Source organism: Argentina anserina, chromosome 4 (assembly GCF_933775445.1).
Source record: "Argentina anserina chromosome 4, drPotAnse1.1, whole genome shotgun sequence".
Taxonomy (NCBI): domain Eukaryota; kingdom Viridiplantae; phylum Streptophyta; class Magnoliopsida; order Rosales; family Rosaceae; genus Argentina; species Argentina anserina.
The window spans coordinates 5,741,063-5,765,091 of NC_065875.1; the positions used below are offsets into that span (position 1 = coordinate 5,741,063).

Below are 24,029 nucleotides of genomic sequence, written 5' to 3' on the forward strand. Positions count from 1 at the left end.
GTGGAAAAGAAAAACCAACAACTCAACCCAAAATCATGAAACCAAGAAACTCACATTGGTTTATTTAAAACACCATATCCTTTTCTCAAATGGAAATACATCATGAAATCATAACTTTGGAATTTAACAACCAACAAAAACATATCGCAATTAAATTCCCTTTTAAAAACATGCACTCATGAGACCCAAATAACCCCACTTGGTTACCTCTCATGTCGTGCAACGACAGACAAACTAGAGCTATAACTAATTGTAACCAATCACCCAGCCAAAGGCTTGGTTCCCGATTTATTTACCTCATGTCACAACTGTGATCCAGGTCCAAAGACGAAAAAACATTTTAACAAGACTCAAATGTTAATACAACACGTACAATATAATCGATCAACCCATGATAATATTGTACAAAACCAAGCGACTCTCACAACATCACAATATGAACAAATCATACAAATAAACTAATTTACCGAAAAGATACATTTTCTTCCATTCCGATCTCATCCGCCAACAACACCCAATTACGCAACACTAACAATATAGAATATAATATAGCCATGTGTATATCCATATTGTTATTACCATTAAATATACATGTATAAATAGGTTATACTATATCATTAACAACATGCATAATTCAATTTCACACTCAACATTAACCGAAATCCAAAATCACCAAACCTTTTAAAATTATTTTATTAATTTTCATTTTTACTTACTCATAAACTGTAAACGATCAAGTTCATATTATTTAATATGAAAACGTATTTTTAGAGTAATTTTTACAAGTTATTGATACATGGACTATGTTAATAACTCAATATAACATTGTAATAAGTGAGTTTTACTCATCTTAAATCTCGTTGCGTCTTCTCTCATCATAAAAAATAAAACACTAAACACAGCAACCCACTCGATACCAAGCATCATCCACCTAGATCATATCAAGATCACTCCTCAATAACTTGAGGTATAATAACAATCATTACAACTTCACTTCCTTCTCTAAAACCAAAACTCGAAATTAAGCCACTAGAGACATACCTCCACTCGAGACTTATTAAAGTCTCTAACTCCCAAAGGTTACTATGTCGCAATCATAGTGAATTCCAATCAGATATACACGGATTAACCACCTAAGATATCCATTACCCAACTTAATTAGAATCGGAAACAAAATGACTTCCTCAAATTATAATTCTAAGTCTAACCTGAAGACTTGTCCTTTGAGACAATTCTTCCCCCGAGACCTACCAAGGTCACAGGAACTTTTGACAATATAACATAACCACCTAACAACCATTTAAAGTCTAGACTCTAAGGAATAGGAACTCGAAAATCTGATGCCCTAACATGCTCAAGCTACAACCAAATTCAACAATTTATATATCAAGGTACTTGGGCCGACGAGCGTGAGACATTAGAGCCACCAAAAGCTCTATAACAAGTTAAACTCGCTGCTACAAGCCACAACTTGGCCAAAGGCCCTCCCTCCACAACTTCTCACAATATTGGCTTATCACAAATCCAAGTATCCAACACTATATAATGCTCAACTGACTATCAAAAGCTACAATTATATATCTGCAATGCTTGTGTTGATGAGCATATGATTAAAGAGTGCATAAATACTCCAGAACAAGTCGAAATATCAACTCAAGCGATTTCACTCCCACTGATATCCAACTCCGAATTCATATGTCTCAACTCTCATCAACATGTACATCAAAGAATGAGAGCTTCGTACATACCTGGAGCCTCAACTCATTTGACCAAGGTCGTCAAACACTGCAGGTAAAGAGAACTGCAACATTAGACACCCTCTGCTCTTGGAATTAAGCTACAGGGTTTGCATCGATGAGTCAAATGGTGAAGTACCTCAACACATGGCTACTAGCTCACTACATCAATGCCAGAACGAACGTAGAGGTCGAGTTGTCACTATAGATCGTCAAAATAGTCAATGTGCCCAACACTGCCACCAATACTACAAGGTTTCGATTTCTAATGTTAGGTGAGAATGGAGGCCATAGGCTGATGCAGGAGTGACCAAAAGAAAGAGGGAAGATGTTCCAAGTCAGTTGCGCCACCGAAGACCACCGGAATTCGAAATCTCACAGTCGGATCAAAACCCCCCACTCTAATTTGTTGCTTCTTGAACAATTTGAAGAAAACCAACTCTATAGGGACGACGGCGAGGCGGAGGCGACTCGGTCAGGGCCAGTTGCGACCTCGGGCCACACTCAGAAGACGCCGAGAAAGCCTGGTTGGGTCGACGGGGTTCGGGTCGGGTCAGTTGCAAAATTTTGATTCTTCTGAGGCATGGCGTACAAAGAGAAAGGAGAGGAAAATAGTGTTGCAAAAATTGTGAGGAAACCCTAAGGAAAATTCCTATTTATAATCAAAATTTCTGAAACCCGAAAATTCTATTGATCATAGCTTCTTCATACGATCTCCAAATCACGCGTGCTGCATATTTACGAACTGGTATTGACGAGCGTTACGATTTTCGTGAACAAGGTTTTTTTGAGAAATCTAATGAATCAAAAGTTAACTATTTGATCACTCTTTAAAACGTTTTCGAGTAATTATTCGCTCGAACACTTTCACTTTCTCCCTCGTACCATATAATTAGACCACCCCAACTTAATAATATCTAAATATACGTAGAAATTGATTATAAATTTCCGAGATATTACACGATCGTTAAGCAGAAGAAGAAAAGAAGATGGGGAGCTAATTCTGATCTTAATGTTGGCCACTACGTACTCGGGATTGGGATTTCAGGCAGAAGGCATTCAATCACTGTTGTTGGCACCAATCTATGAAGGACTTAGTGATGAAGCAATGGTTCATCAACTCTGATTTTCTGGATGTATCCAGTAGAATATAACTAATACTCTTGTATTCAAGGCATATCTAACATTTGAGGACATTTGCATGCCAAGAGTAAAGTTTAACTTTTTGGAATTTGATTGGTGATCGAAAAACATGATTGAGGAATGAAATGGGAGAGTTTGGTGATAGAGGACTGAAAGTTGTGTCATTGGAGACATGCTCATACGATCACGTACACCCTCTCCTTTCTTTTCTTTTCTTTTTTAGAGAACAACGATATCACTCTCATAAGTTAATAAGGGTAATTATCAAACTAACCAAATGTACTTATCTTGGGTTAGATTATAAATCTCAAATACCATTATGATATTTTGTAAAGTAAACACACCTTAATTCTCAGTGGCCTATGATTCATGTATTGTTCATATTATTTTCTCTTTAATAAAACCTTACTTATATTGGAATATAATTAATCATAATGTGAGCAAGAGTAATGTGAGTAAAAGATGAATCGGTATAATTCTGGATAGTTGATTCCTATGCTCATCTCATCTCCTACGTAATCAAAATTTTGAGTATCCAGGATATATATACATAGACTCTGAATTCTCACAGGTTAGTGAACGTAAATATTTTTAACCACAATCATTTTGATTACTTTATGGACACTAATGTTATAAATATCGGGATATATCCCTGATATATCATTGATTTTTACAAAACGATACGATAAGTTGATTATCGGTCAACCCAATATATCAAGTCAAAGGGTAATATATCAGGTCAAACCGAGTTTGACCCGATATATCGGTGTTTTTTTTAAACGGCATCGTTTTGAAAAAATAAATGTAAAGGAAGGGAAAGAATCGTTGATAACATTCAATAACGAAAGAGTTCATGCATGATGAATGATCACCTCAATCTATTATTTAGACACTTACTTTATTAGTTAGTATTATTTATGTATTTTCATTGTCAAAATAATCAAATATTTTTCTTTTCTCAGGTTGATATGGTACAATTTGAAATATAAATTTTAATTTCTCAAGTTTATTTTCTATATTTTAAAGTATATTTTTATAAATATATTAAATTTAATTGAAATTAGAAAATCAAATAAATCTGATATATTCTAATATATCCCCGATATATCGTTTTTTTTCTCGCAACTGATACGATCCCAATAAACACTATTTAGACCATTGATGGACACGTTTACTTACTTGGAATGGAATTTACCTGGAATAAAAAATGGAATGAATGAGAGACGGAATGGAATTGTGTGTGGAGATTTAATTCCATTGAGACATTTTAGTTATGATTGATGTTGTTTACTTACCATAAAAATTAGAATGAAAACTACTTTTGATCACTAAATTACCTTTGATCATTTTAACCTGAGTATAAAAATTTATACTTTCAAGTAAATTATTGGATTGTGTCTTTGAATTTAAAAATATATTTATTTTCTTATGGTATACTATTTATATGGAGGAAAATATAACTAAACAAAAACACCTTGATGTATACCATTTAAATTAAACATGTAATAACTCGAATTTTCGATATCCATTTTTGTAAATTCTTGTAATTTATTAAAAATTGTCATAATAAATTCTGTAAAATGTCATCGTTAGTATAGAATAAGCAGAAATCGTTTTGTCCGGGGAATTGAAGGGAACTCTAAACTTTTAGTGTTAACAAATAAATGGGGGATTTAAGAATACTTTTCTAACTACTACGTAAAAATAAAACGTAAACTACTATTTACATGATTGACTCCTCTTTCGCAAAGTTTCACCAAAACAATCCTAACACAAAACAATTACGCATTTAGATTCAATTACACAGTCAGCACATATTTACATATTTTAGACACCGATACAACTAGAGTCTTAGCGGATATCTAGTCATGCAATATCTCTTTTGTATTTTAGGCTGAGTTAGCGCCTAACACCTAAATTATATGTAATCACATTCAAAAACACGTACCGTAGAATTGAAACAAGATCACATATAAGCACCAGATCTTTATCGGAGACATGTTAACATGGAGGCGTCACTCACCATGGAATACATGCAAATTTCCAGAAATTTAAACCCTTTTAATTGATACAAACCGAACCTACTTAGCGCATGATTCAATTTATATCAAAATGGTAGATAAAAATAGCACTGATGAGTGCTCAATTACTCGACATCAATATTTAACCATGTACACATCAGTAGTAGTATAAAGCAAGAGGGTATCGTTCACAAACCGGGGATCCAGCCAGGGCTTAGGATCACAACACTTAACAACGAATTCATAAAGATATAAAAGAGTTTGAGATATAAGTTTCGGATCAAAAACAGAAAATAAAACCTAAACTAATATATACATGTGATCAACCAACCAACACATAAACAATCACCAAAACAACTCACATAAAAGAATCGAAACAAGTTCTATGTCCATCTTTAGAATCATGCCGAGATTAGTCCATGAACAATTAAGGTTGGATCATGCAATCTAAGTTCAAAATCAGTAACCTATATGCATAGACACTTAACACATTCAAGTCTTACCACTCGGCTTCATTGAAATCTAACATGTTCATCTTACCATACAATCCTAAAGCCATGCATATCGAATTCATCAAGTATGTCACCTACTTAACCCCCAATCATGCAATTCGAAAATCACATAGAAAAGAATAAACATGTTCATAGCATAAGTCTTTAATCCAACAACCTAAATATCATGCTACAATCGTATACATAACACTTAGAAATCGAAATTGATCATCAATAAAACTCGGCAGAAACCAAAAACAGAAAATCTATAGAACCAAAACATGGATTCGAATCCTTTATATAAATTGAATCAAGTAGCTATTTCATAGACAAAATTGAAACATGATTACACTACACAAATCGCAAGCTCATCCAAGAACAATAAAACCCAAAAACCGAATTGAAACAAAGAGAGAATCATGGTTACACTTTATCAATCAATCGATCCTACAAGTGTAGCCGAGACTTCTATGGGATGGAACCTTCTTCACAAGCGTGCTTGAAGGCTATAGATAAAGGTGGGGAATGGTGGAATCGGTTTTAGGATTTCTTGGAAGGGTGAGGGATTGATTCGGCAGAGCTAGGCTTGTGCTTGTGTGTAAGGTTGATGATTATCTGAATGGAGAGGCCGAGCCTCTATATATAGGAGTCTAGGAAGCCCTCTTGCCGTCCTATAAGGAAGTAGAATCCAATTGGGAAGCTGAAATCTTCTTTGTTATGGATTTGATACATGTACTCCATATCCAACTTGATGTAGGAAACCAAGTCCAATAGGGAGATCACAATAAGGCTGCACGACATCTCTCTTGGTCCAACTAGGAGTAGCTAGGCCGGCCTCTTCTTCTCCTTCTTCAACTCGGATATGATTTCCTGTCTCACTAGGAATGCATCTCGACATCTCTACTTCCTTTCCAAATATGATTTGTCTTTCCTGAAAAGAATTCGACGATTAGGGAATAGGAAAGAATGAAAATAGGAAAGTAGAGTCCTAGTCGAGTAAGGAATCCTAGCTCAATAAGGAGTTCTAACACTTAGCACAATTTCATCATCAATTCATTCAATTTTGACATAGCTCTCCTTAGAACATACATATGACAAATATGAACCTAAAACAACTAAATAAGGAGTAACAAAGCATAAGAATAGGGCATATACACATTAAGAACGTCACACTATGTGCTCCTATCAAGCACCCAAACACAATCGTAGCGATTGCATTCAAGCTCTAAATTCAGTTGCACATATCTGAAAAGTACCTAAAACATATAAATGTAATGAAGAACACATGAATCGAATCACAAATAAAGAAATTGTTATAACATAAGGACTGTAAATTGTCATCTAATTATCAAATAAAATCTGAAAATCTATTAACAACATACAATACCAAAAACTAAACATAAACACAAACTCAAATCGTTCATAGGCAAACGAATATGAAACTACAAAGATCAACAGAACCATGGTGAAGGTTGCGAGAATCACACTTTGGAGTGGTTTTGGTGGGCTCTGTTCCAAAGGGACTACTAGGCGTGGATGTGGAATGTCACATTCTGTTGCTTAGCACTAAGGCCGTGAGGTGGTGGTATGAAAGGTGGAGAGGCTGCTAATTTTTGTAGGTGTGTATGGAGAGAATTGGACCGAATTTTGGCTTGTGTTTGCAAATGAGAAGTGATTCTCAATGTGAAGGAATGTCATGCTATTTGTAGAGGAATAAGGGAGAGGGACTGGTTGATTCTCTCTTTCCTTTTTTTCTTCTTTTCTTTCCTTCTTTTCTTCTTCTTTCATGTTTATGACCGGATGAATCTTCCCTCCTTTAAGGCTGCATACTTCTTCTTTTTTATCTCATTCAAAAACTAAATTACTTCTTTTTTTTCTTTTTTTTTCTCTCATTTAATTCTGAAAATAAGAAAAGAAAAGAATAAGGATAAAATAATTCACAAATGTTACAGAAATGTCAAATAATAAAACTCCTAACCCAACTAGGTTTTCTAGTTCGACAAAGAATGCTACTCTATATAGTACTCTCGATAATTTTTGCATTTTACACCCGTTTTAGCACCAAAATGCAACCAACGCCACCCTAGACTCCTAACTTGATTCAATGAATTTATACTATAATAATAAGAGCTAAGCAAAGTACAAATGGAAGTAAAAATATGTTAAGAACGTCGCACAAAGTGCTCCTATCATCTACGCCTTCTCGATAATTGACATTTCGAAACAGAAGTGTTTTCTGAATTCCAAAGTTGAAAAACGTTAAGTTCATTTGACTCAAGAGTTGACTTTTAATCCATCCCTTATCTTTGAAAACTTTAATCATGAAAGTTGTATAGCTCGTCAATACGAGTTCGTAGACATGCGGCACGCTTAAATTAGATGTCGTACGTGGATGTTGTTAGCAACATAAGTTTAGTTTCCGATTTTGGAATGGGTATTTAAGGACATTTTTAGAAACCTAAAAATTAGATATCACAATTAAACCAAAAGGCCGCACGACTTGCTACTGTTCACTCTCCTTCTTCCCCAAATCGACGTCGAACTTCTTCACTGTCAATCTCCCTTGTCCGACCTCCAATCACGTCGTTGCTGGTCTCATTAGAACCGCACGACCAACCGCTCAAGGTCTGGGGTAGTAATGCATAGTTTCACATCTCTTCAAAGCCGCACCAATGCTTGGAAGTTTTGCGTTTTCCGTCGCCGGTGAGTCCAAGGCTTGAGGCTACCTACAAACGATGATTCACAACTCTTGGATCACATATGCACGAGCTTGGGACGTCAAGTTGGGCTACAACCCAAGGCTGCAGCTACTGTGTCAAAGGAAGAGTTGCAACTGCGTCTCTAGCTCTTTCTGACCCTTGTGACAACCATTGCAGGTATAGAAACTCTTACACTCACTTGATTTATTGGTTAGGATTGTGTTGAGGCAGTGAGGTTAGGAATTTGAGGAGAAAGGGGTGCATGTGAGGTGGTGGTGGGCGGCAGTAGGTGCCATTGTGTTTCATGTTTATGTCATGTGTGTTGTTATGAGTAAGTAGAACTAATGCAATTCTCATGTTGGATCAAGTGAAACAATTTAGAACTATGTTGAGTTCACCTTAGTTTTGAAATTGTTAAAAATCCATGATTGTGAGCTAGTCACAACCTTGGTTTTAAGCAGTGGAGAAGGTTTCAGCAAGGGCTGGTTGTGAGCAGCTGTTTAGGGAGATTTTAGAGAGAGTTAGGTTAGTTAAATTTGACGTTGGTTTTATTTTACTAAGTGAAGAGTATTTCACTTAGGTATAGATGAGGCGAGAGAGCGAGCCACACTTGGTGTAGTTGAAGACGCAGCGGGAATAAGAGGTGAGTAAATCTCACGTTATTAATGTTACTTTTTTATCATTGACATAACGTAGGGATTTGTATATGTATATTTAATGGTAAATATGATATGCATATATACATTACTATATTATATGATGATATTGTCTCATTAAATATATGTGGAATATAGTGATGTTGTTTGTGGTTAATTGTTATTGTGGCGGAAGAGAAGAAAATGTACCTTCCGGTGGAAGTGTTGTTTCATGGTGAGTCTTTGTTGTTTTGCCTTAGTGGCAGCCTAAGTGGTGTTAGGCAAATGTCGGAACCACACCTTGGCCGGGTGTGGTGATGATTAGTTAAAGCTCTAGTCTTTATTGCCAATCTATTCATGGGGGCGATGATAGGGTCGTTGTAACCCCTAGAATGTAATTTTGTGAGTTGAATGGATATTTTTCATTCTTGTTGTTGTTGGTTATAGTGTTTTATAAGAGACTAGAACTAATGTAATTGAAGTTATTTTAGAGTTATTCACAACTTTGAAATTTGAAATTTTATCAAGGATTGTCACATTTCAATCCCAAACCCACCTCCTCCCTTTGATTTTCGAATCCGGGTTATTAAGTATTCAAAACCTGATGAAGAGGTGAGATCCACACGTATTACGATTCCATCACGTATAAGTAAACTCTGGAATTCTTTAAATCTATAATCATTCTCTCACTTTTTCATTATATTCCCCTTAAGGAAACATACCATATGTTTTCCGATTTACATATTTCTTATTATCAGTGATCATTCATTCTATTAAATTTGATTAAGTAAACATAGTAAAACACACTTATTAGAAGAAAGATGAATTGACCTTGAGAACAAGGACAAACATTTAAATTAATTGACTACAAATGAAATGAAAATTTCTTTCCAAATTGACAATTATTTAAATAGCCAAATCCCAAAAGATACAGTCCAAAATGAAGAACAAATTCTAAATTGTAGAATTTATATTTGACTGAAGATGATGTTATTGTAAATGTTGACTAATATTTATTAGAATTTAATTTACACATAGAACAATATTTATTAGAATTTAATTTTCATTAATTGTTTTTTTAAAACTAACTTAACATTAATCCCTAATACTAGAAAACATTCATTAAGAAACATGCATGTTAACTCTAGCGAGACTATAAGAAGGGTCTAAACAGAAAGAATTGTCTATTCTGATAAAACCTGATCATTTGGGTGCAACATACTGAGACAATCAACATTTACAATATATGGTACGTATATATACTATTGGCACTACACATCATTATTTTCCTCGATAATATTAACATTTCTTATTTTCTTTGCTCTTGTATCGAGAATATTAACATTTCTTCTTCTCTTTGCTCCATATATATACAGGGTCTTCCATCTCTACTCCACTCTATTGTTTTTATATGGATTATAACATCATCTTGTTTTATTATTGGGTATGGCCAAGATGGTATTCTTAATGTGCTTGATTTCGGTGCATATGGCGATGGCGTAGTAGATGATACACAAGTAATTAACCACGTACTTAATATTTTATTAAACTCATCATTCATGTTATTTATATGTGGTCTATAACAATAAAAATACATGAATTTAGAAATATTGTATAAATCGCTATAACTAATTGATACATTAAGCTTTCTATTTTTGAAGCCTAGAAAATTGTTATTATTGCAAATTGCTATTGTGATTCATATATAGGCTTTCATCAATGCGTGGACGAAGCTTTGTGGTACTGGCCAAATACTTAAAATCCCTACAGGGAAGACTTTTGTAGTGAAACCTTTCGAACTTGTAGGTCCTTGTAAATTCGGTAATATTGTAATTCAGGTAATCAGGTGTGTCATTATCATTAATTGGTAATTTCTTTAATTTTTTAATTATATGTTTAGCCAAATTAAATGAATAATTTATTATGATCAGATTGATGGGAATATTGTTGCTCCATCTACTATTCAAGGATGGGAGAACGTGTGCAAATTGAGATGTTGGTTATGTTTTCGAAACGTGAATGGTCTCATCATCAAGGGGATGGGACTTATAAATGGCAAGGGTTCAATTTGGTGGAACCAAAAAACCCAAAACATAAATGTAATAATTCTATCTTCTAATCAATTTTATCCAGCCCATTACAACTTAGAGTAAAGTAACAAATCAGTCTATTAGTTAATAGAATAATGTATGCCACAATGGTACGTACCACCACTAGAAGCTCAACTCTGATAAAAATATGTATGTGCATGAAAATCAGTTTTTTATTTATTTAGTAAAACCTATTAATTCGCCAAACTCTTACATAACTCACTGAAATTTGAACCTATGATCTTAATGTTATCCATTAGGCTATCTAATAATTCACCTAGAATAGGTCATCAACTAACTAGTCATTAACAAGATAATCCTCATTAGAAAGAGCTCATACGAACTATAGCTCAAAGATATGTGCATAAAAAGCAATCACTTTTCATTATTCATCATTATATATACTAAATAAAAATTGAAGATAATTTCTTATTCATTAATTGCAGGAGACTGACTTGAGTTGTGGAGCGCCCTCGGTAATTTTTATTATTAAATACTAATTGCGCTTTTCTTTTAAACTGAAATATTAATTAGTATATAAATAAATGATATTATGAAAACATTGACATGAGTACTCAGTTTAGCATTAGCTTCAAATATTCACTTAGAAGATCTATTTTTTCTTTAATACAGGCTATGCATTTCCACAATTGCAATGACCTTCAATTATATGGATTCACTTCTCGTGACAGCCCAAGAGAGCATATATTTATACACAGCAGCAATCGTGTACATATATCAAATATTCATTTGAATGCACCAGAAAACAGCCCAAATACAGATGGCATTGATATTTCTTTATCAAGCCAAGTAACTATACAAGATTCTTTTATCAAAACAGGTATTCAATTTGATATTACTCTAGATGTCCTCTTATTGAACCAATAACTTAAGTATTTTATTTATTACTATAGGTGATGATTGCATTGCAATTAAAGGAGGCTCATCTTTTGTAAACGTAACTCATGTGACATGTGGACCAGGTCACGGCTTTAGGTAGATAAAAACTTATTCTTTCGTGTCTATTATTCTAAACATAATCAAAGTTTTAATATAACCTAACTCTAAAATGTAATATGTTTTGGACATATACGGACTCATAACCTTTATCTATGTGTTTGCCATCTAACATTATTTCTTTTGTTTTTCGTTTTTGCTTAGTGTGGGCAGTTTAGGACAAGATCCAACTATTGCAGATGAAGTCGAACAAATATACTTTCAGAATTGTATATGTGAGAAAACTATGAATTGCGCAAGGATAAAAACATGGATGGTAATAACTTCTATCTAATGATGAATTACAAGTTTCATACACATAACACACATGTGTCATGCTGATGGTATTTTTGTTTTTCTTGAAGGGAGGATCCGGATATGCTAGGGAAATTTTCTTCAGACGAATGACCCTTATAGAGTCAAAAAATCCTATTTTGATTGATCAACACTACAGTTATAGTGCTAAATATCCAACTAAGGTAAGAAAGTTTATATATATATATATATATATATATATGCAGTCCCTATCCAGAGTGAATGTTCACTCTGAAGTTTCAGAGTGAAGTTCCAATTTTGGCACACTTTTCGGTCAATATTTTTTCACCATAAGCGATTCAATATTTAGATATGCTATTCAAGATCATCTCTACAAAATTTCATCTAATTCGGACATCGTTAAGGTATTGAAATTAGATTAAATCAATGAATGAATTAAAACTATTCAACGTGAACCGTTCGTGTAAATCTCAATTTTGAAAGCTCAAATCATTGTTAAATTAGATGAAACTTTATAGAGATGATCTTGAATAGCATATCTAAATATTGAATCACTTATAGTGAAAAAATTTGACCGAAAAGTGTGCTAAATTGGAACTTCACTCTGAAACTTCAGAGTGAACATTCACTCTGGATAGGGACTGTGTATATATGGAGTGGAATATGAATCATTATATTATCGTTATGGGTTTTTTTTATCAAATACACATGATATACTACAATGAGTCCATCTCACTTACAAAGAGATTATAACATTAGAGTTATTTGACCAAATGTTGGGGTAAAAGGTTTCACGAGACACGCCACATCATTATGGAATTAATATATACTTATATATAATGCAAATATGATCAAATGAAATATGTTTTTATTTAAAAATGAATTTGAATAGCTTTTCAAAAGAATATAAAGATATATTCCTTTATTGGATATTGACCATTAAAGAAATTATGCCAAGGGCATAAATATAAATATATTAATGAAAATCGAGACACAAAAAACATCATTTCAAAATAAATATTATGCTTTGTAGATACATGTATATGTAAGTAATTTATCAATAGAATGTTCATTCCATAGAGTATGACTCTATGAACTCATATTGTAATTCTGATTTCGAAGGATTATGTATTGAATAAATGCATGATTTGTGGTTACAATCAAGTTACTCTAGCTTCCATTTTTATGCATGATGAAGCGTCACAAATAAACGAATACATATGATATATTATAATATTTTTTACCACATTTATGCAGAATGGAGCAGTGAAAGTTAGTGCAATAACATTCATAGACTTCAGCGGAAGTTCATTGAGTGAGCAAGCAATAACATTAAATTGCTCAAATTTGGGTTGCTCGAATATTTTGATAGATCATGTTATCTTAAAAACTGCAACGGGAAAACCACTCTGGTCTCTATGCAACAAGGCTAGTGGCATTGCTAGGTTTACTGAACCTCATGTTCCATGCTTGTCATCGAAGCAATCTCCATCACCAATGATTGCACCAATATGAGTCACGCATTGAACCCAATTTATACTTAGAACAACTGTAACGCCAATAAAAAATTAAAGTTTCAAACTGTCATCTTTCAAACATTAGGTACCAAAATGTCTGATTGGTCAAACCTCAGGTCCCATAGAAGAAATTTACCTTTCACTATACTACTATTTTTCATTATTAAATATAAAAAAAATATATATTTTGAATTACATGTATTCGTATGTAGTAGGCACAGAAAAATATATTTTATAGTGAAAAATATAGCCACAAGAATGCAATTAGTGTTCTAAGGCATTCTCCAACCCATGGGCTGTTATGCCACAATTCCCACATTGTAGCATACTTCGTCTCCAACCCATGTGCTAGTGTGCTACAAAAGTGTGTCCGAGCTACTTCGGGTACACTAGAACACATGGGTCCCATCTCAAAAACTTTTTTTATTGTTAGTAAATAATTTCATAAATACATAACAACATTATTTAGTAAATATATATATTTCATTATTTGAAAAAAAATTATTTTTCTTTGTTAAAATAATATACTACAACACTAAACTCAAATTAAACTTGTATTTTTTAGTGTAATAACACTTGAAATATACAACAACAATACCGATATAAAACTAATAATTTTTAATGTACCAAGAAAAATCATTTATTAAAATTAACTAAATTACAAATAAAATCGACAAATAATAATCATTTAAAAAAGAACAAATAATTTCCAACTTTGCTTCTGTAAATAAGTATAATTAGAAATACATGCAAATAACTATTATTTGGATATATTGACTCATACACCGAATAATCATGAGTACTAGTATTTTTTACCCATTAAATATAATTTATGAAATTTAAATTAGTTTAATTTTCATTTAATTTTAATTTTTATAATACATTTATTAAATTTATTATTTATAAAAGTAAAGTTATAATTAAATGATAATATATAAATTAAAAGGTACATAACACCTTAAAAAATATTAAATGACTATATTATAGCACACTTGGGTTGAAGACAGTTGATGTCAAATCGATTAATATTACCGATTTAATGTGCTACAATATAACTGAGGGGCTACAAATAGCCTTTTGGGTGGGAGATGACTTAACAACAATGCATTGGAGATTTAGTGTTTTTGAGCTTATATAGATTCATTGATCCCGCACCATAGCAAAAGTGAGATTTGAAAACTCAAAATGTAGTGTATTTTTTTTAAATCAACGATAATGTCATATATTAAAATATAGGAAAAATAACAAAACATAGAACACCATCTAGGGCTTTGAAACAATTGAACCCTGCGAACCACTTAAAGTTTAGAAAACCCTAACTAACTTAATGCTAAGTAATCATGACATGAAATCATAGAAGTAACCAGAAGCTAGCCCTCGAATGTGAGATATCAATCACTTATTATCCAAAACCGGAGCCATCCTACTAAAAGGAGGTCACTCAAGAAGAATCCATAGAAACCACCCTCCTATCGAGGATTGTAGGACAAGCCTCCGAAGCTATTTTGTAGGGCCACCCTTTGACAGGAAAAAAATCAAAGATGCATCAGTCAGCCGCCGGGATCCTAAACTCGGCTCTGTACGGGCTTGAAGAACCAACTCTAAACCCTAAACTCAAGGCCTTTAAACCCTACCGCTATAACGTACAACAGATTAAAGTACCACAAAACCTTTTTTCTCTTGTACCACTGGGAAGTGCATAAGGCCCCGTCATGGAACTCGGAACCAAACAAATTCACCGACTCTGCTTAGAATGGAAGAACGAATCGTGTCACGACCCCAAATATAAATTGGGTCCGTCGAATTTCGTTAATCCACAACTGCGGAGTTATCCCATACACCATAGAATAGTGGCTAGTGTTGTCGAAATTCATCGTAATTTGTAACAAGAGGATTGATTGCATACAAATATGCAATGGTGTTTATAACAGGGTGCTGCAAAATTTACCCAGTAAATTTCTTGGCATACCCAACATACTTTGTACACCCACATAATTACTCGCTACACCCAATAACTTCCAATAATGCCATTCTTCTATCAAAACCGAGCAAAAGGGTAAATCACAGTTGAGATTCGTTCCATAAGCAATCATCTCCACTTCTCAGATTTCTTTCTCTTGCTAATTCAATAGAAAACCAAAAATTGAACAAATGTTATGAGGACTAGAGATATGAAAAACAATAAAGAAAAGGTTTTCAGACATTGAAGAACCCATAAACATTTAGATGAGATAAATTAAGGCATCTGCAATGAGTTCCCGAGTTCAATTGACAAAGGCAATCCTCTCTCTTTGTCTCTATTGTTAATTGATGATTCCAAATGAACCCAATAGTTCTAAATTGTACGATAGAAATTACAATGATTGACAATTATGTACTGTAAGATGAATACTTCCCAATAGTTGAATGGGTAAGCTTACAAAACAACAATTTGCATGAACCCAATATTAGGATTGTTATGTGAAGGTTCCAATGTTCCACAATTATCAATAGAGTTTGAATTTTGCTAGGTTTTTTTTTTTTGCCAAAGAAATTGCTGGGTTTATATTTCTAAGAGTATTCTTGGAATATAAAACCAAATTTGTTAGGACTGGGTATGCTAAGAAATTTGTTGGGTACATTTAATAGCACCCTTATATATATTATCACTAACTAGTCTTTGTTTATTTCATATTTGCTTCAGGATGAAATAATTGTGTATTATTGAATGATATGGGGGCCTATATATAGGCATTACAAAACCACAATCCCGTAGGATTCGGAGTCCTAATCTATTACGGAGATGCTAATCTATCTCATAACAGGAAACCTATTAGGCTAAGACATACACAAGGGTAGAATAGTAATTCTCCCGGAACACTCCCCCTTGTGTCGCATGCCTACGTTGCATGGTGCATACATCGTTGCCTCGGTAAAAACCTTGTCAAGCAAAATAAAAACCTCTTGGGTAAAAACAAAAGCTTGATCGAAGGGAAAAAGAGCACAACGTACCATCTACATTTGATAGCATCATGTGAGGTAGACTCCCCCTGAAGTCTACGAAACAACTCCCCCTGATTAGTGCCATAATCATGGAGTACAAAGAACAACGTATACAACGTTCATTACATGCTTCTCAAACATAGTCTTGGACCAATGATTAATCATTAATCTAGCCACAAATTCTTAGATCATATATGCTATACTTAGCCAAACTTAGATCTTAGGAAATAAGATTGCATAACAACTCAAAACAAGAGTTTGCAATGAAAATCAGATTCTCGGGTAGAATGACCTTCACTCACTTAAACGGCCATAACTTCGTCGTCAAAATAGGTATCAGCGAACCGTGAAATGTTCTGAAAAGTAGACACCCGTGGCTTTCCAGTGACATAAGGTTCACAACCTAATCTGATTGGAGCAGTTCACAGTGCTCTGTCGAAGTTGACTGACTTGCAAATTTCCGGACAGAACAGTCCTACTTTGCTAAAACGGCCATAACTCACTCAATATGTTAACTATGAACAAATGGTTGGTGTCCTTGGAAAGAAGACACATAGGCCTTTCCAACGGTACTAATTTCACTATATTTCATCGAGCGAGTTGTCCTGTAGGTCTCGTTGAAGTTGAACTACAAAACTGGACAGATTCTGATTTGCCACATTCAATGTGTCTTTCGCAAAAAGAATGGGGGAATGGACCAATGAAGGACTGATTTTGGTCCGAGATGGAACCGTACGCATCCTCTATGCTACCAGTGTCAACTACTACACCAAGGCGTACGTTGATGTTGCTGGAGCTGCTGGCGGCGTTGGTGTGGATAGGATTTGTGTTGGTTCACTAAGTGTAGAACTAAACCCATGTCAAAGAAGCAATGCAAGTCCAACGACAATGCATAGGCGCAGAGTTAATCACGTCATAATGAAAGCAATAGTGTCCCAACAACACTTACATATATGAATCTATAGCTCATTGAATCTCTTCATCATCTTTACTTAGACGGAATAGAGAATCAAGAATTAGCTTTCATATGAACACATATGGGTATGAGTTCTTACAACCGATTGTACTACGTTCTCTCGAACGTCGCAATCTGATTACATAAGCTCTCCGTGGTCTGGAGGCATTTAAAGTCCCTCGGACACTCTCATATCTGCGTCAAGATCCCTTTACAGATATTCTATGACCACTATCATATGCTGCAAATCAGTTTGGACACTACTACTGATCAAGTAGCGGAAAACAATTATGTCCAAAACGAGAGAATATAACTCATCGTAGTCAATACTAGGATAATGAGACAATCTTTGCGCCATAAGTCCTGCATATATCGCATGACTTCATCTTTCTCATTATACTTACGAACAACGACCAACATAACAAGTCTAGTTCAGCCTGTATTGATTATTTCCACTTTGGTCAAGTTTCTCATCGTTGATACTTTACAACGGAATAAGAGCATAAGCGAATACACCATCAATCATGGGAGATCGATCCATTAAACACACGCGAGCACTGTATACGATCAATTTGTGAGAATTCTATTCTTCCCTAACATCAACAAAAGGAGTCTGTAGCGTCCCACAGAAACTTAGTTAATACACATGTTTAGAGAATATCTCTTGATGATGGGCGAAATACTTGTGCCTACGCACTTCGCTTCTTTCTGGTTTTGATTCCAGAGAATAATGGTCTCCCCCTCATCTAGGTAGGAGCTAACACCGAAGCAATGACCCTTACTAGTCCATCTTTGCGTTTGCTGTCCTTGTTTTGTGGTACAATACCACGGGCGCCGACAACACCACAGCGTACGATGGTGCCATCGCCAGCTTCCTTCCCACTGTCACGGATGGTGCCAACGGTGCTAGGACCAGGTCATATGAAATTCTCTCATATTCTGAGAGTTCCAACCTTACCGGCACATCACAACATTTATGTGCGATCTCATCACTTTCGCAATATCGCTAAAGTCATTGAGCATCGAATCTTTGACTTTCTGGAGGTAGATAATGCGTTGCACATTTGCTCACTTTGAGTAGTACTGGATCTTAATGAGACATAGTGCCACACCACGTCAATTCCTGGCGTTAAAACTGGAATGGGAGCATTCCATATCTCCCCCTAACGACGGGAAGTATGTCTCATCGAAGTGACCGTCTGCTAATATCGCAAGATTGAGATCAACGGTTGTAGATTGGAAATAGCAGACAAGGGTTGGTGATTCATAAATCATAACCAACCATAATACTTAATCGTTTCAAGTAGACCCATTGAGATAACTACAATAGAGGCACATAAACAACTTTAACCAAATAGGCGTTTAATGAAAAGAACGTTGAGATTGTATCCAGTAACCATCTGGTATGCACTAAACGCTTGGCAAGTTGTGGGTCTAAAACGAATAAGTGTCGCCGCATGCAACATCATTACATATCTCCATGCAAAAATCGGCAGGTTAGTACCCATAACCAAGTCCGAGCTCTGTTAGATCGTGCAGTGAATGAACATGAGGAATAATATGTTCAACGACGATCCTAGTAGATATGCAAAACGAAATCATCAAAGTCGTGGAGGTGAACACTCCAACAGTATCCAATCAAATAGATTTGAGAGGATGAGAAGGGTGGTGAGCCCTTAGTATGATGATCATAGCTAAAAACTTAGCGAATGCAGCGTTTCTTGTGGAAAGCAAAGTGACGTGTGACCAACGCGTCGATGCTCTTAACCTATACTATAAAAATACCGAAAAATATCCGCATTCGGTTGGATATGGTCTACTAATGTCACCTTAAATACTTCATAAGAATGGAATGTTCTCGGTTGGAGCCTTAGCAAATAAGGACTTCCTTGAAATCTATCAAAAGAACAAGCTTGGCAAAATGAGCGATGGGCATCAGAGATTACCATGGAGGCATTAGAAAACACAGGAGGCATCACAAGCTCCTGTGAAGGAGGGGATGCCGCCACCGACGGCCTTAATGCCATGGAGCCGCCGAAATAAGCAGGCTCGGCCTCACCGTGTGGAGCATGGGTGAGGTGGTCCGCCAATCGCTTCGTGAACATGAAAAATATATGATAATGTGAATTTCAAAGAACTCGAATCATCATATCTTGTTCAAAATGACCAAAAAATGATCATGTCAAAACCGAGAAAACAGTAAAACCGAATCCATGATTCAAAGAATCTTGAGTTACATAAAGCTACTGCTGCAGGCAAGCAAAACTATGTTTGCCGGCTAACAAAGCTATTGTCAATGAAATCTGACAGATTTATTCCTCTCCATTCTTAACACAAATATCAAGATGAAAATCCATCATTGGCATGTATGGCCTTTAAAACTTAGCAAGGCACGAAGATATAGAACACAATCTCCGCACGAGATCCGTAAAACAACAACCTGCTCCGTAGGACAGTGTGGGTGGTTACGCAATTAGCAAGACACTCGATTTCACGGCGGGACATTCTCAAAATGAAGATTAAGAGAGTCAATGACGCGGTGAACTTCTCTACACAATACGCCGTAGGATATTGTAAGAGGGGGGATTGAAACAAATGTGCAATCCCATCGAGTGTATCACATGGCAATAGAACTACATTCTTCAATTTAAGAGTTAGAAAAACATGGTATTGGAGCAGTTGAATACCAAACAATTTGGGTGGTAAAAACCATCCAATTGGTGCGGGTGGTCACCAATAATAATAAAATCATTTGAGCTATGAAACGACTTGGAGAAAATCGGAAAATTAACCGGAAAACCATGTCAAATTAACTCAAAACAAGGTGAAATTTGGACTAGGAAAACGTGGCAGCAAGGACTGCTGAAATATGCCGGAAAAATGACGAGAAACGACGAAAAAATCGTCTGAAAAACTCGCCGGAAACCGGCGGTAATGATTGCCGGAAAACCGGCCGGCGGCGGCCGGAACTGGCCAGTATGGAGGCCGGAACTTCAAGTCCGACATGGGATGCCGGTAGGAACCGGGTGGCAGTGCCGGAAACGCCGGAATATAGCAGGAAGGCGGCGAATACGCCGGTAAAACGCCGGAAAACGTTCAGGAAACGCCGGAACAGTAACCGGAAAAAACGACGTCAATTTTGACGTTCCGAAGTCCGTTTTCCAAATTGTAAGGTCCAAAATCACAATGTAGTGCTATTGGGGTCCCATGTAACCCAAAAGTGGCCAATTTAAAAACCACATGAGTTGCAAACGTTGACCATGCATGCTAAGCCAAGGCAAATAAAATTCTCACAAGTCCATCTTGTAAACAAGAAATACGAGAAATTTTATTGAATGTGCCAATATTCAATACAACACAAACAAGCTTCCAATTCCAATAGATGACTTAAGCTAAAGTTGAGCAATAATCATGGCAATGCCAACGTCATACTTGAAAAATAGTAAGCAGAAAACATAGTTAAAATAGATTGACTAATCAAAAGTCCGTAGCAACAAAATCTTGCATATCGGATTGGGCGGAGCCTTAGCCTTAGGCTAAAATATGTGCTTACTTGACAGAGGAAGAATGTTACGTTTACATCTCCAAACTGCCCTCAAGAAATAGATACAGGTGCCAAAAATGACATGTGTTTCTCGGATGTGGAGCATGCTTCAAGGTCAACTCTGGTAATACAACGGCATAGACGTTTATTGAATCACTTTAAGTGTGTCCCATAGAATGTGTTATTTTTGGGATCTTTTGTCAGCAAATAGTGCTGCTTCAGAGTAATGAATTTTCAACTCAAATAAATGAGTACGTAGACCTTGAGATTATCGTTTATAAACATGAGTTTAAGAAAACTCAAACATTCAAATAACAGTCGTGATGACAACGCCTCTATAAGAAACGAGGGCTGTATAGGTTCAAATAATTGAAACTATTCAAGTATGTAACAGGAATTAGAAAGAGTTGTGATGTATATGGTCACAAAATAATCAATGCATATCGGCGATTCTCATGATCGCACCCAAAACAGTGGTTCACTCAAGCGACCACACGAAATCGATTTCTTCCCTTTAAATAATAACGTGACTCCCCCAGGACCGTCACACGAAAAACGTCGACCAAGAGGGGAATCATATCCCTCTTTGGTCTCATCAGCGTAATAAGAAGGCCGGAAAAGAAGACATGAAAAAGGCTAATAGCGCCCGATAATTTATATATATATGTTCAAAAGGAGCAACTTTAAGAAAAACATACTTGTTGGTCTGTCAAATAGACCGCATATAATTAAATTTCTCTGCAAATCGATCGTCATGCATGAAGTTGCTTGATGAATTCCTTTTCGATCTTCGTCAGATGACATAAAAATCTTGGGAGGATACGATCAAAATCGTATGTAGATGACAAAAGTATCGTCCATCTCGGCATGAATGTCATCACCATAGTACAACGAGCAATGATTTTACCTATATGAGCACGTGAAATATCATTAGAAATAAAAACGTGTCAATGAACATTTAAAGAATGAAATAGAAAAAAGGAAAAGGAAAGGAAAATATAGTATGAAGCCCAAAGGGCTATTGTGCTCGGCAGGCCATATGCGCCCAAAAGGGTAGAGAAGACGGGAGTAGCTTCTCTTGAGCGAAGAGTTTGCTTGTGAAGTTCGCGTTTCTTGCGTAGATATGCGGGAGGAGCAATTTTGAATCCTTTGATGCAGGGTCTTGCGGCGCAAAAAGATGTTTTTGCGGAACAAATGCGGAGGAGACCCTGCGGGGCTGCGTGCAGGGGTGCAGGGCTGCGTGCGGGGCTGCGTGCTTGCGTGCAGGGGCAGCGAGCAGGGCCTGCAGGGGTTCCAGGGCAGGGCTGTGTGCAGAGGCTGCAGGGGGTAGCAGCGGCAGCGAGCCGGGGCTGCGCCGACGAGGAACGCCAACGAGAAGATGTCGGAGGCCGGAAGTGGAGAAAAGAAAAAATTTCTAGGGCTCTAAAAGTTCAGGGTTTTAGGGCACAGTGCATTATAACGTGTTTCAGGATGAAATAATTGTGTATTATTGAATGATATGGGGGGCTATATATAGGCATTACAAAACCACAATCCCGTAGGATTCAGAGTCCTAATATATTACGGATATACTAATCTATCTCCTAACATGAAACTTATTAGGCTAAGACACACACAAGGGTAAAATAGTAATTCTCCCGGAATAATATTTATATAATTTGTACTAAACAAATGACTGCATTATTGAATGGAGTGTCTTGATCAAGTGATCTACGATAAAAATAGTAGAAACATATATTTGTACTGTGTTATGACCCTACGACCTCGACCAAATAATCTGACGAGCTCGATCTAAGTCATGTTTAGTTCACGGAATTATAGCCGGTATTTGTTTTCCAATGTTTTGAAGAAAATAAAATAGGGATAAGCTGGAAGTAAAAATGGTTCCCATTTATCAAAATAATTGTTGGGAAAGTGATTCCACATACCCACCCACCTAAGGAAAGAATTTCCCTCCCAAACCAAAATCATATATCCGGACTATATTCCTAGTCTTTTCAAACACTTAAATAAAAAATTGATGAAAAATAACAGGAAAAATTTAAGAATTGATTTCGTTTCCCTTTCATTTCATATTCCATGAACTAAACAAAATCTAAGAGAGCTATGGAGAACACACAGACTTTAAGTTGTGGATAGATCTGAAACACTTTTACCTAGAAGTTCCAAACAAGAAAAACAAAAGGACTAAGAGCTAGAACAGAAACCAACTTTTATAACTTTAGCAACAACACCTAAATCATTAAGAAAAGCAGTAGCAGCATGCAGAGGAGGGTGATCAAAACTGATCAAACCCAAGCCCCAAGGCATGTGTGGTACTGCATTTAGTCAAAACATCTCTCAAATACCGTTTGTGATTGGTGCATCATATGATTCATATATACATTTCCATCAAAACCAACTATTATATATATGGACTTCTACTGATATAATTAACTACAATATCCTTATCACTGAGATATAGCTTGAGCCAATCGAAACTCTTTTAATTAATCTTTCATATTATGTGGTTCAACCGGCTTCCTATCACCATATAACCATATAACAATAAAAAGTGAACCACATTCCATAGACAAAATGACATGCATTTTCGGACACAAGGGATCGGATCATTCGGATGGCCTAATTTGTTCCTTTATCATCAATTGTTCTACCGAACAATGCATTGCATACACCGGCCACTCGCACCCCTAAGTAATTGTTGTACGAATTTTCCATACGTATGAACCACTTATAGTGAAATACTGAGAGCATCCCTCATTTTACTGATTTTAGATACAAATTTCTGGTTAGAAAATGAAGTTCGACACTTCCCCGGTGCCCATGATCCAGAAAGATAAAACAGATATATAGTGGAGCTTACGCAACTTCACGCACGACCAAAGACATACAAAATGTTGCACAATATATTGAAGAACAAAACTCAGTTCCTAGATTTTCAACC

General features: G+C 35.7%; 1 protein-coding gene across 1 annotated transcript; it reads left to right on the forward strand.

Annotated features, from left to right (window-relative positions):
* The first annotated feature begins 2,064 nt into the window (after positions 1–2,064).
* On the forward strand, positions 2,065–13,602 carry LOC126792070 (probable polygalacturonase At3g15720). The gene is made up of 11 exons (XM_050518569.1): positions 2,065–2,288; positions 2,712–2,847; positions 10,102–10,242; positions 10,435–10,563; positions 10,657–10,824; positions 11,262–11,291; positions 11,449–11,656; positions 11,730–11,811; positions 11,977–12,088; positions 12,177–12,290; positions 13,345–13,602. The coding sequence occupies exons 1-11, from the start codon at positions 2,065–2,067 to the stop codon at positions 13,600–13,602; spliced, it is 1,602 nt and encodes a 533-aa protein (XP_050374526.1).
* The last annotated feature ends 10,427 nt before the right edge of the window (positions 13,603–24,029 follow it).

Excerpts from the sequence above, each read along its gene's own strand:
- LOC126792070 (XM_050518569.1), top strand. The coding sequence starts at position 2,065 with ATGTTCCAAGTCAGTTGCGCCACCGAAGACCACCGGAATTCGAAATCT. Across the intron at positions 10,825-11,261 it reads AAAAAACCCAAAACATAAAT|GAGACTGACTTGAGTTGTGG; the intron begins GTAATAATTCTA and ends CATTAATTGCAG. Across the intron at positions 11,812-11,976 it reads GGACCAGGTCACGGCTTTAG|TGTGGGCAGTTTAGGACAAG; the intron begins GTAGATAAAAAC and ends GTTTTTGCTTAG.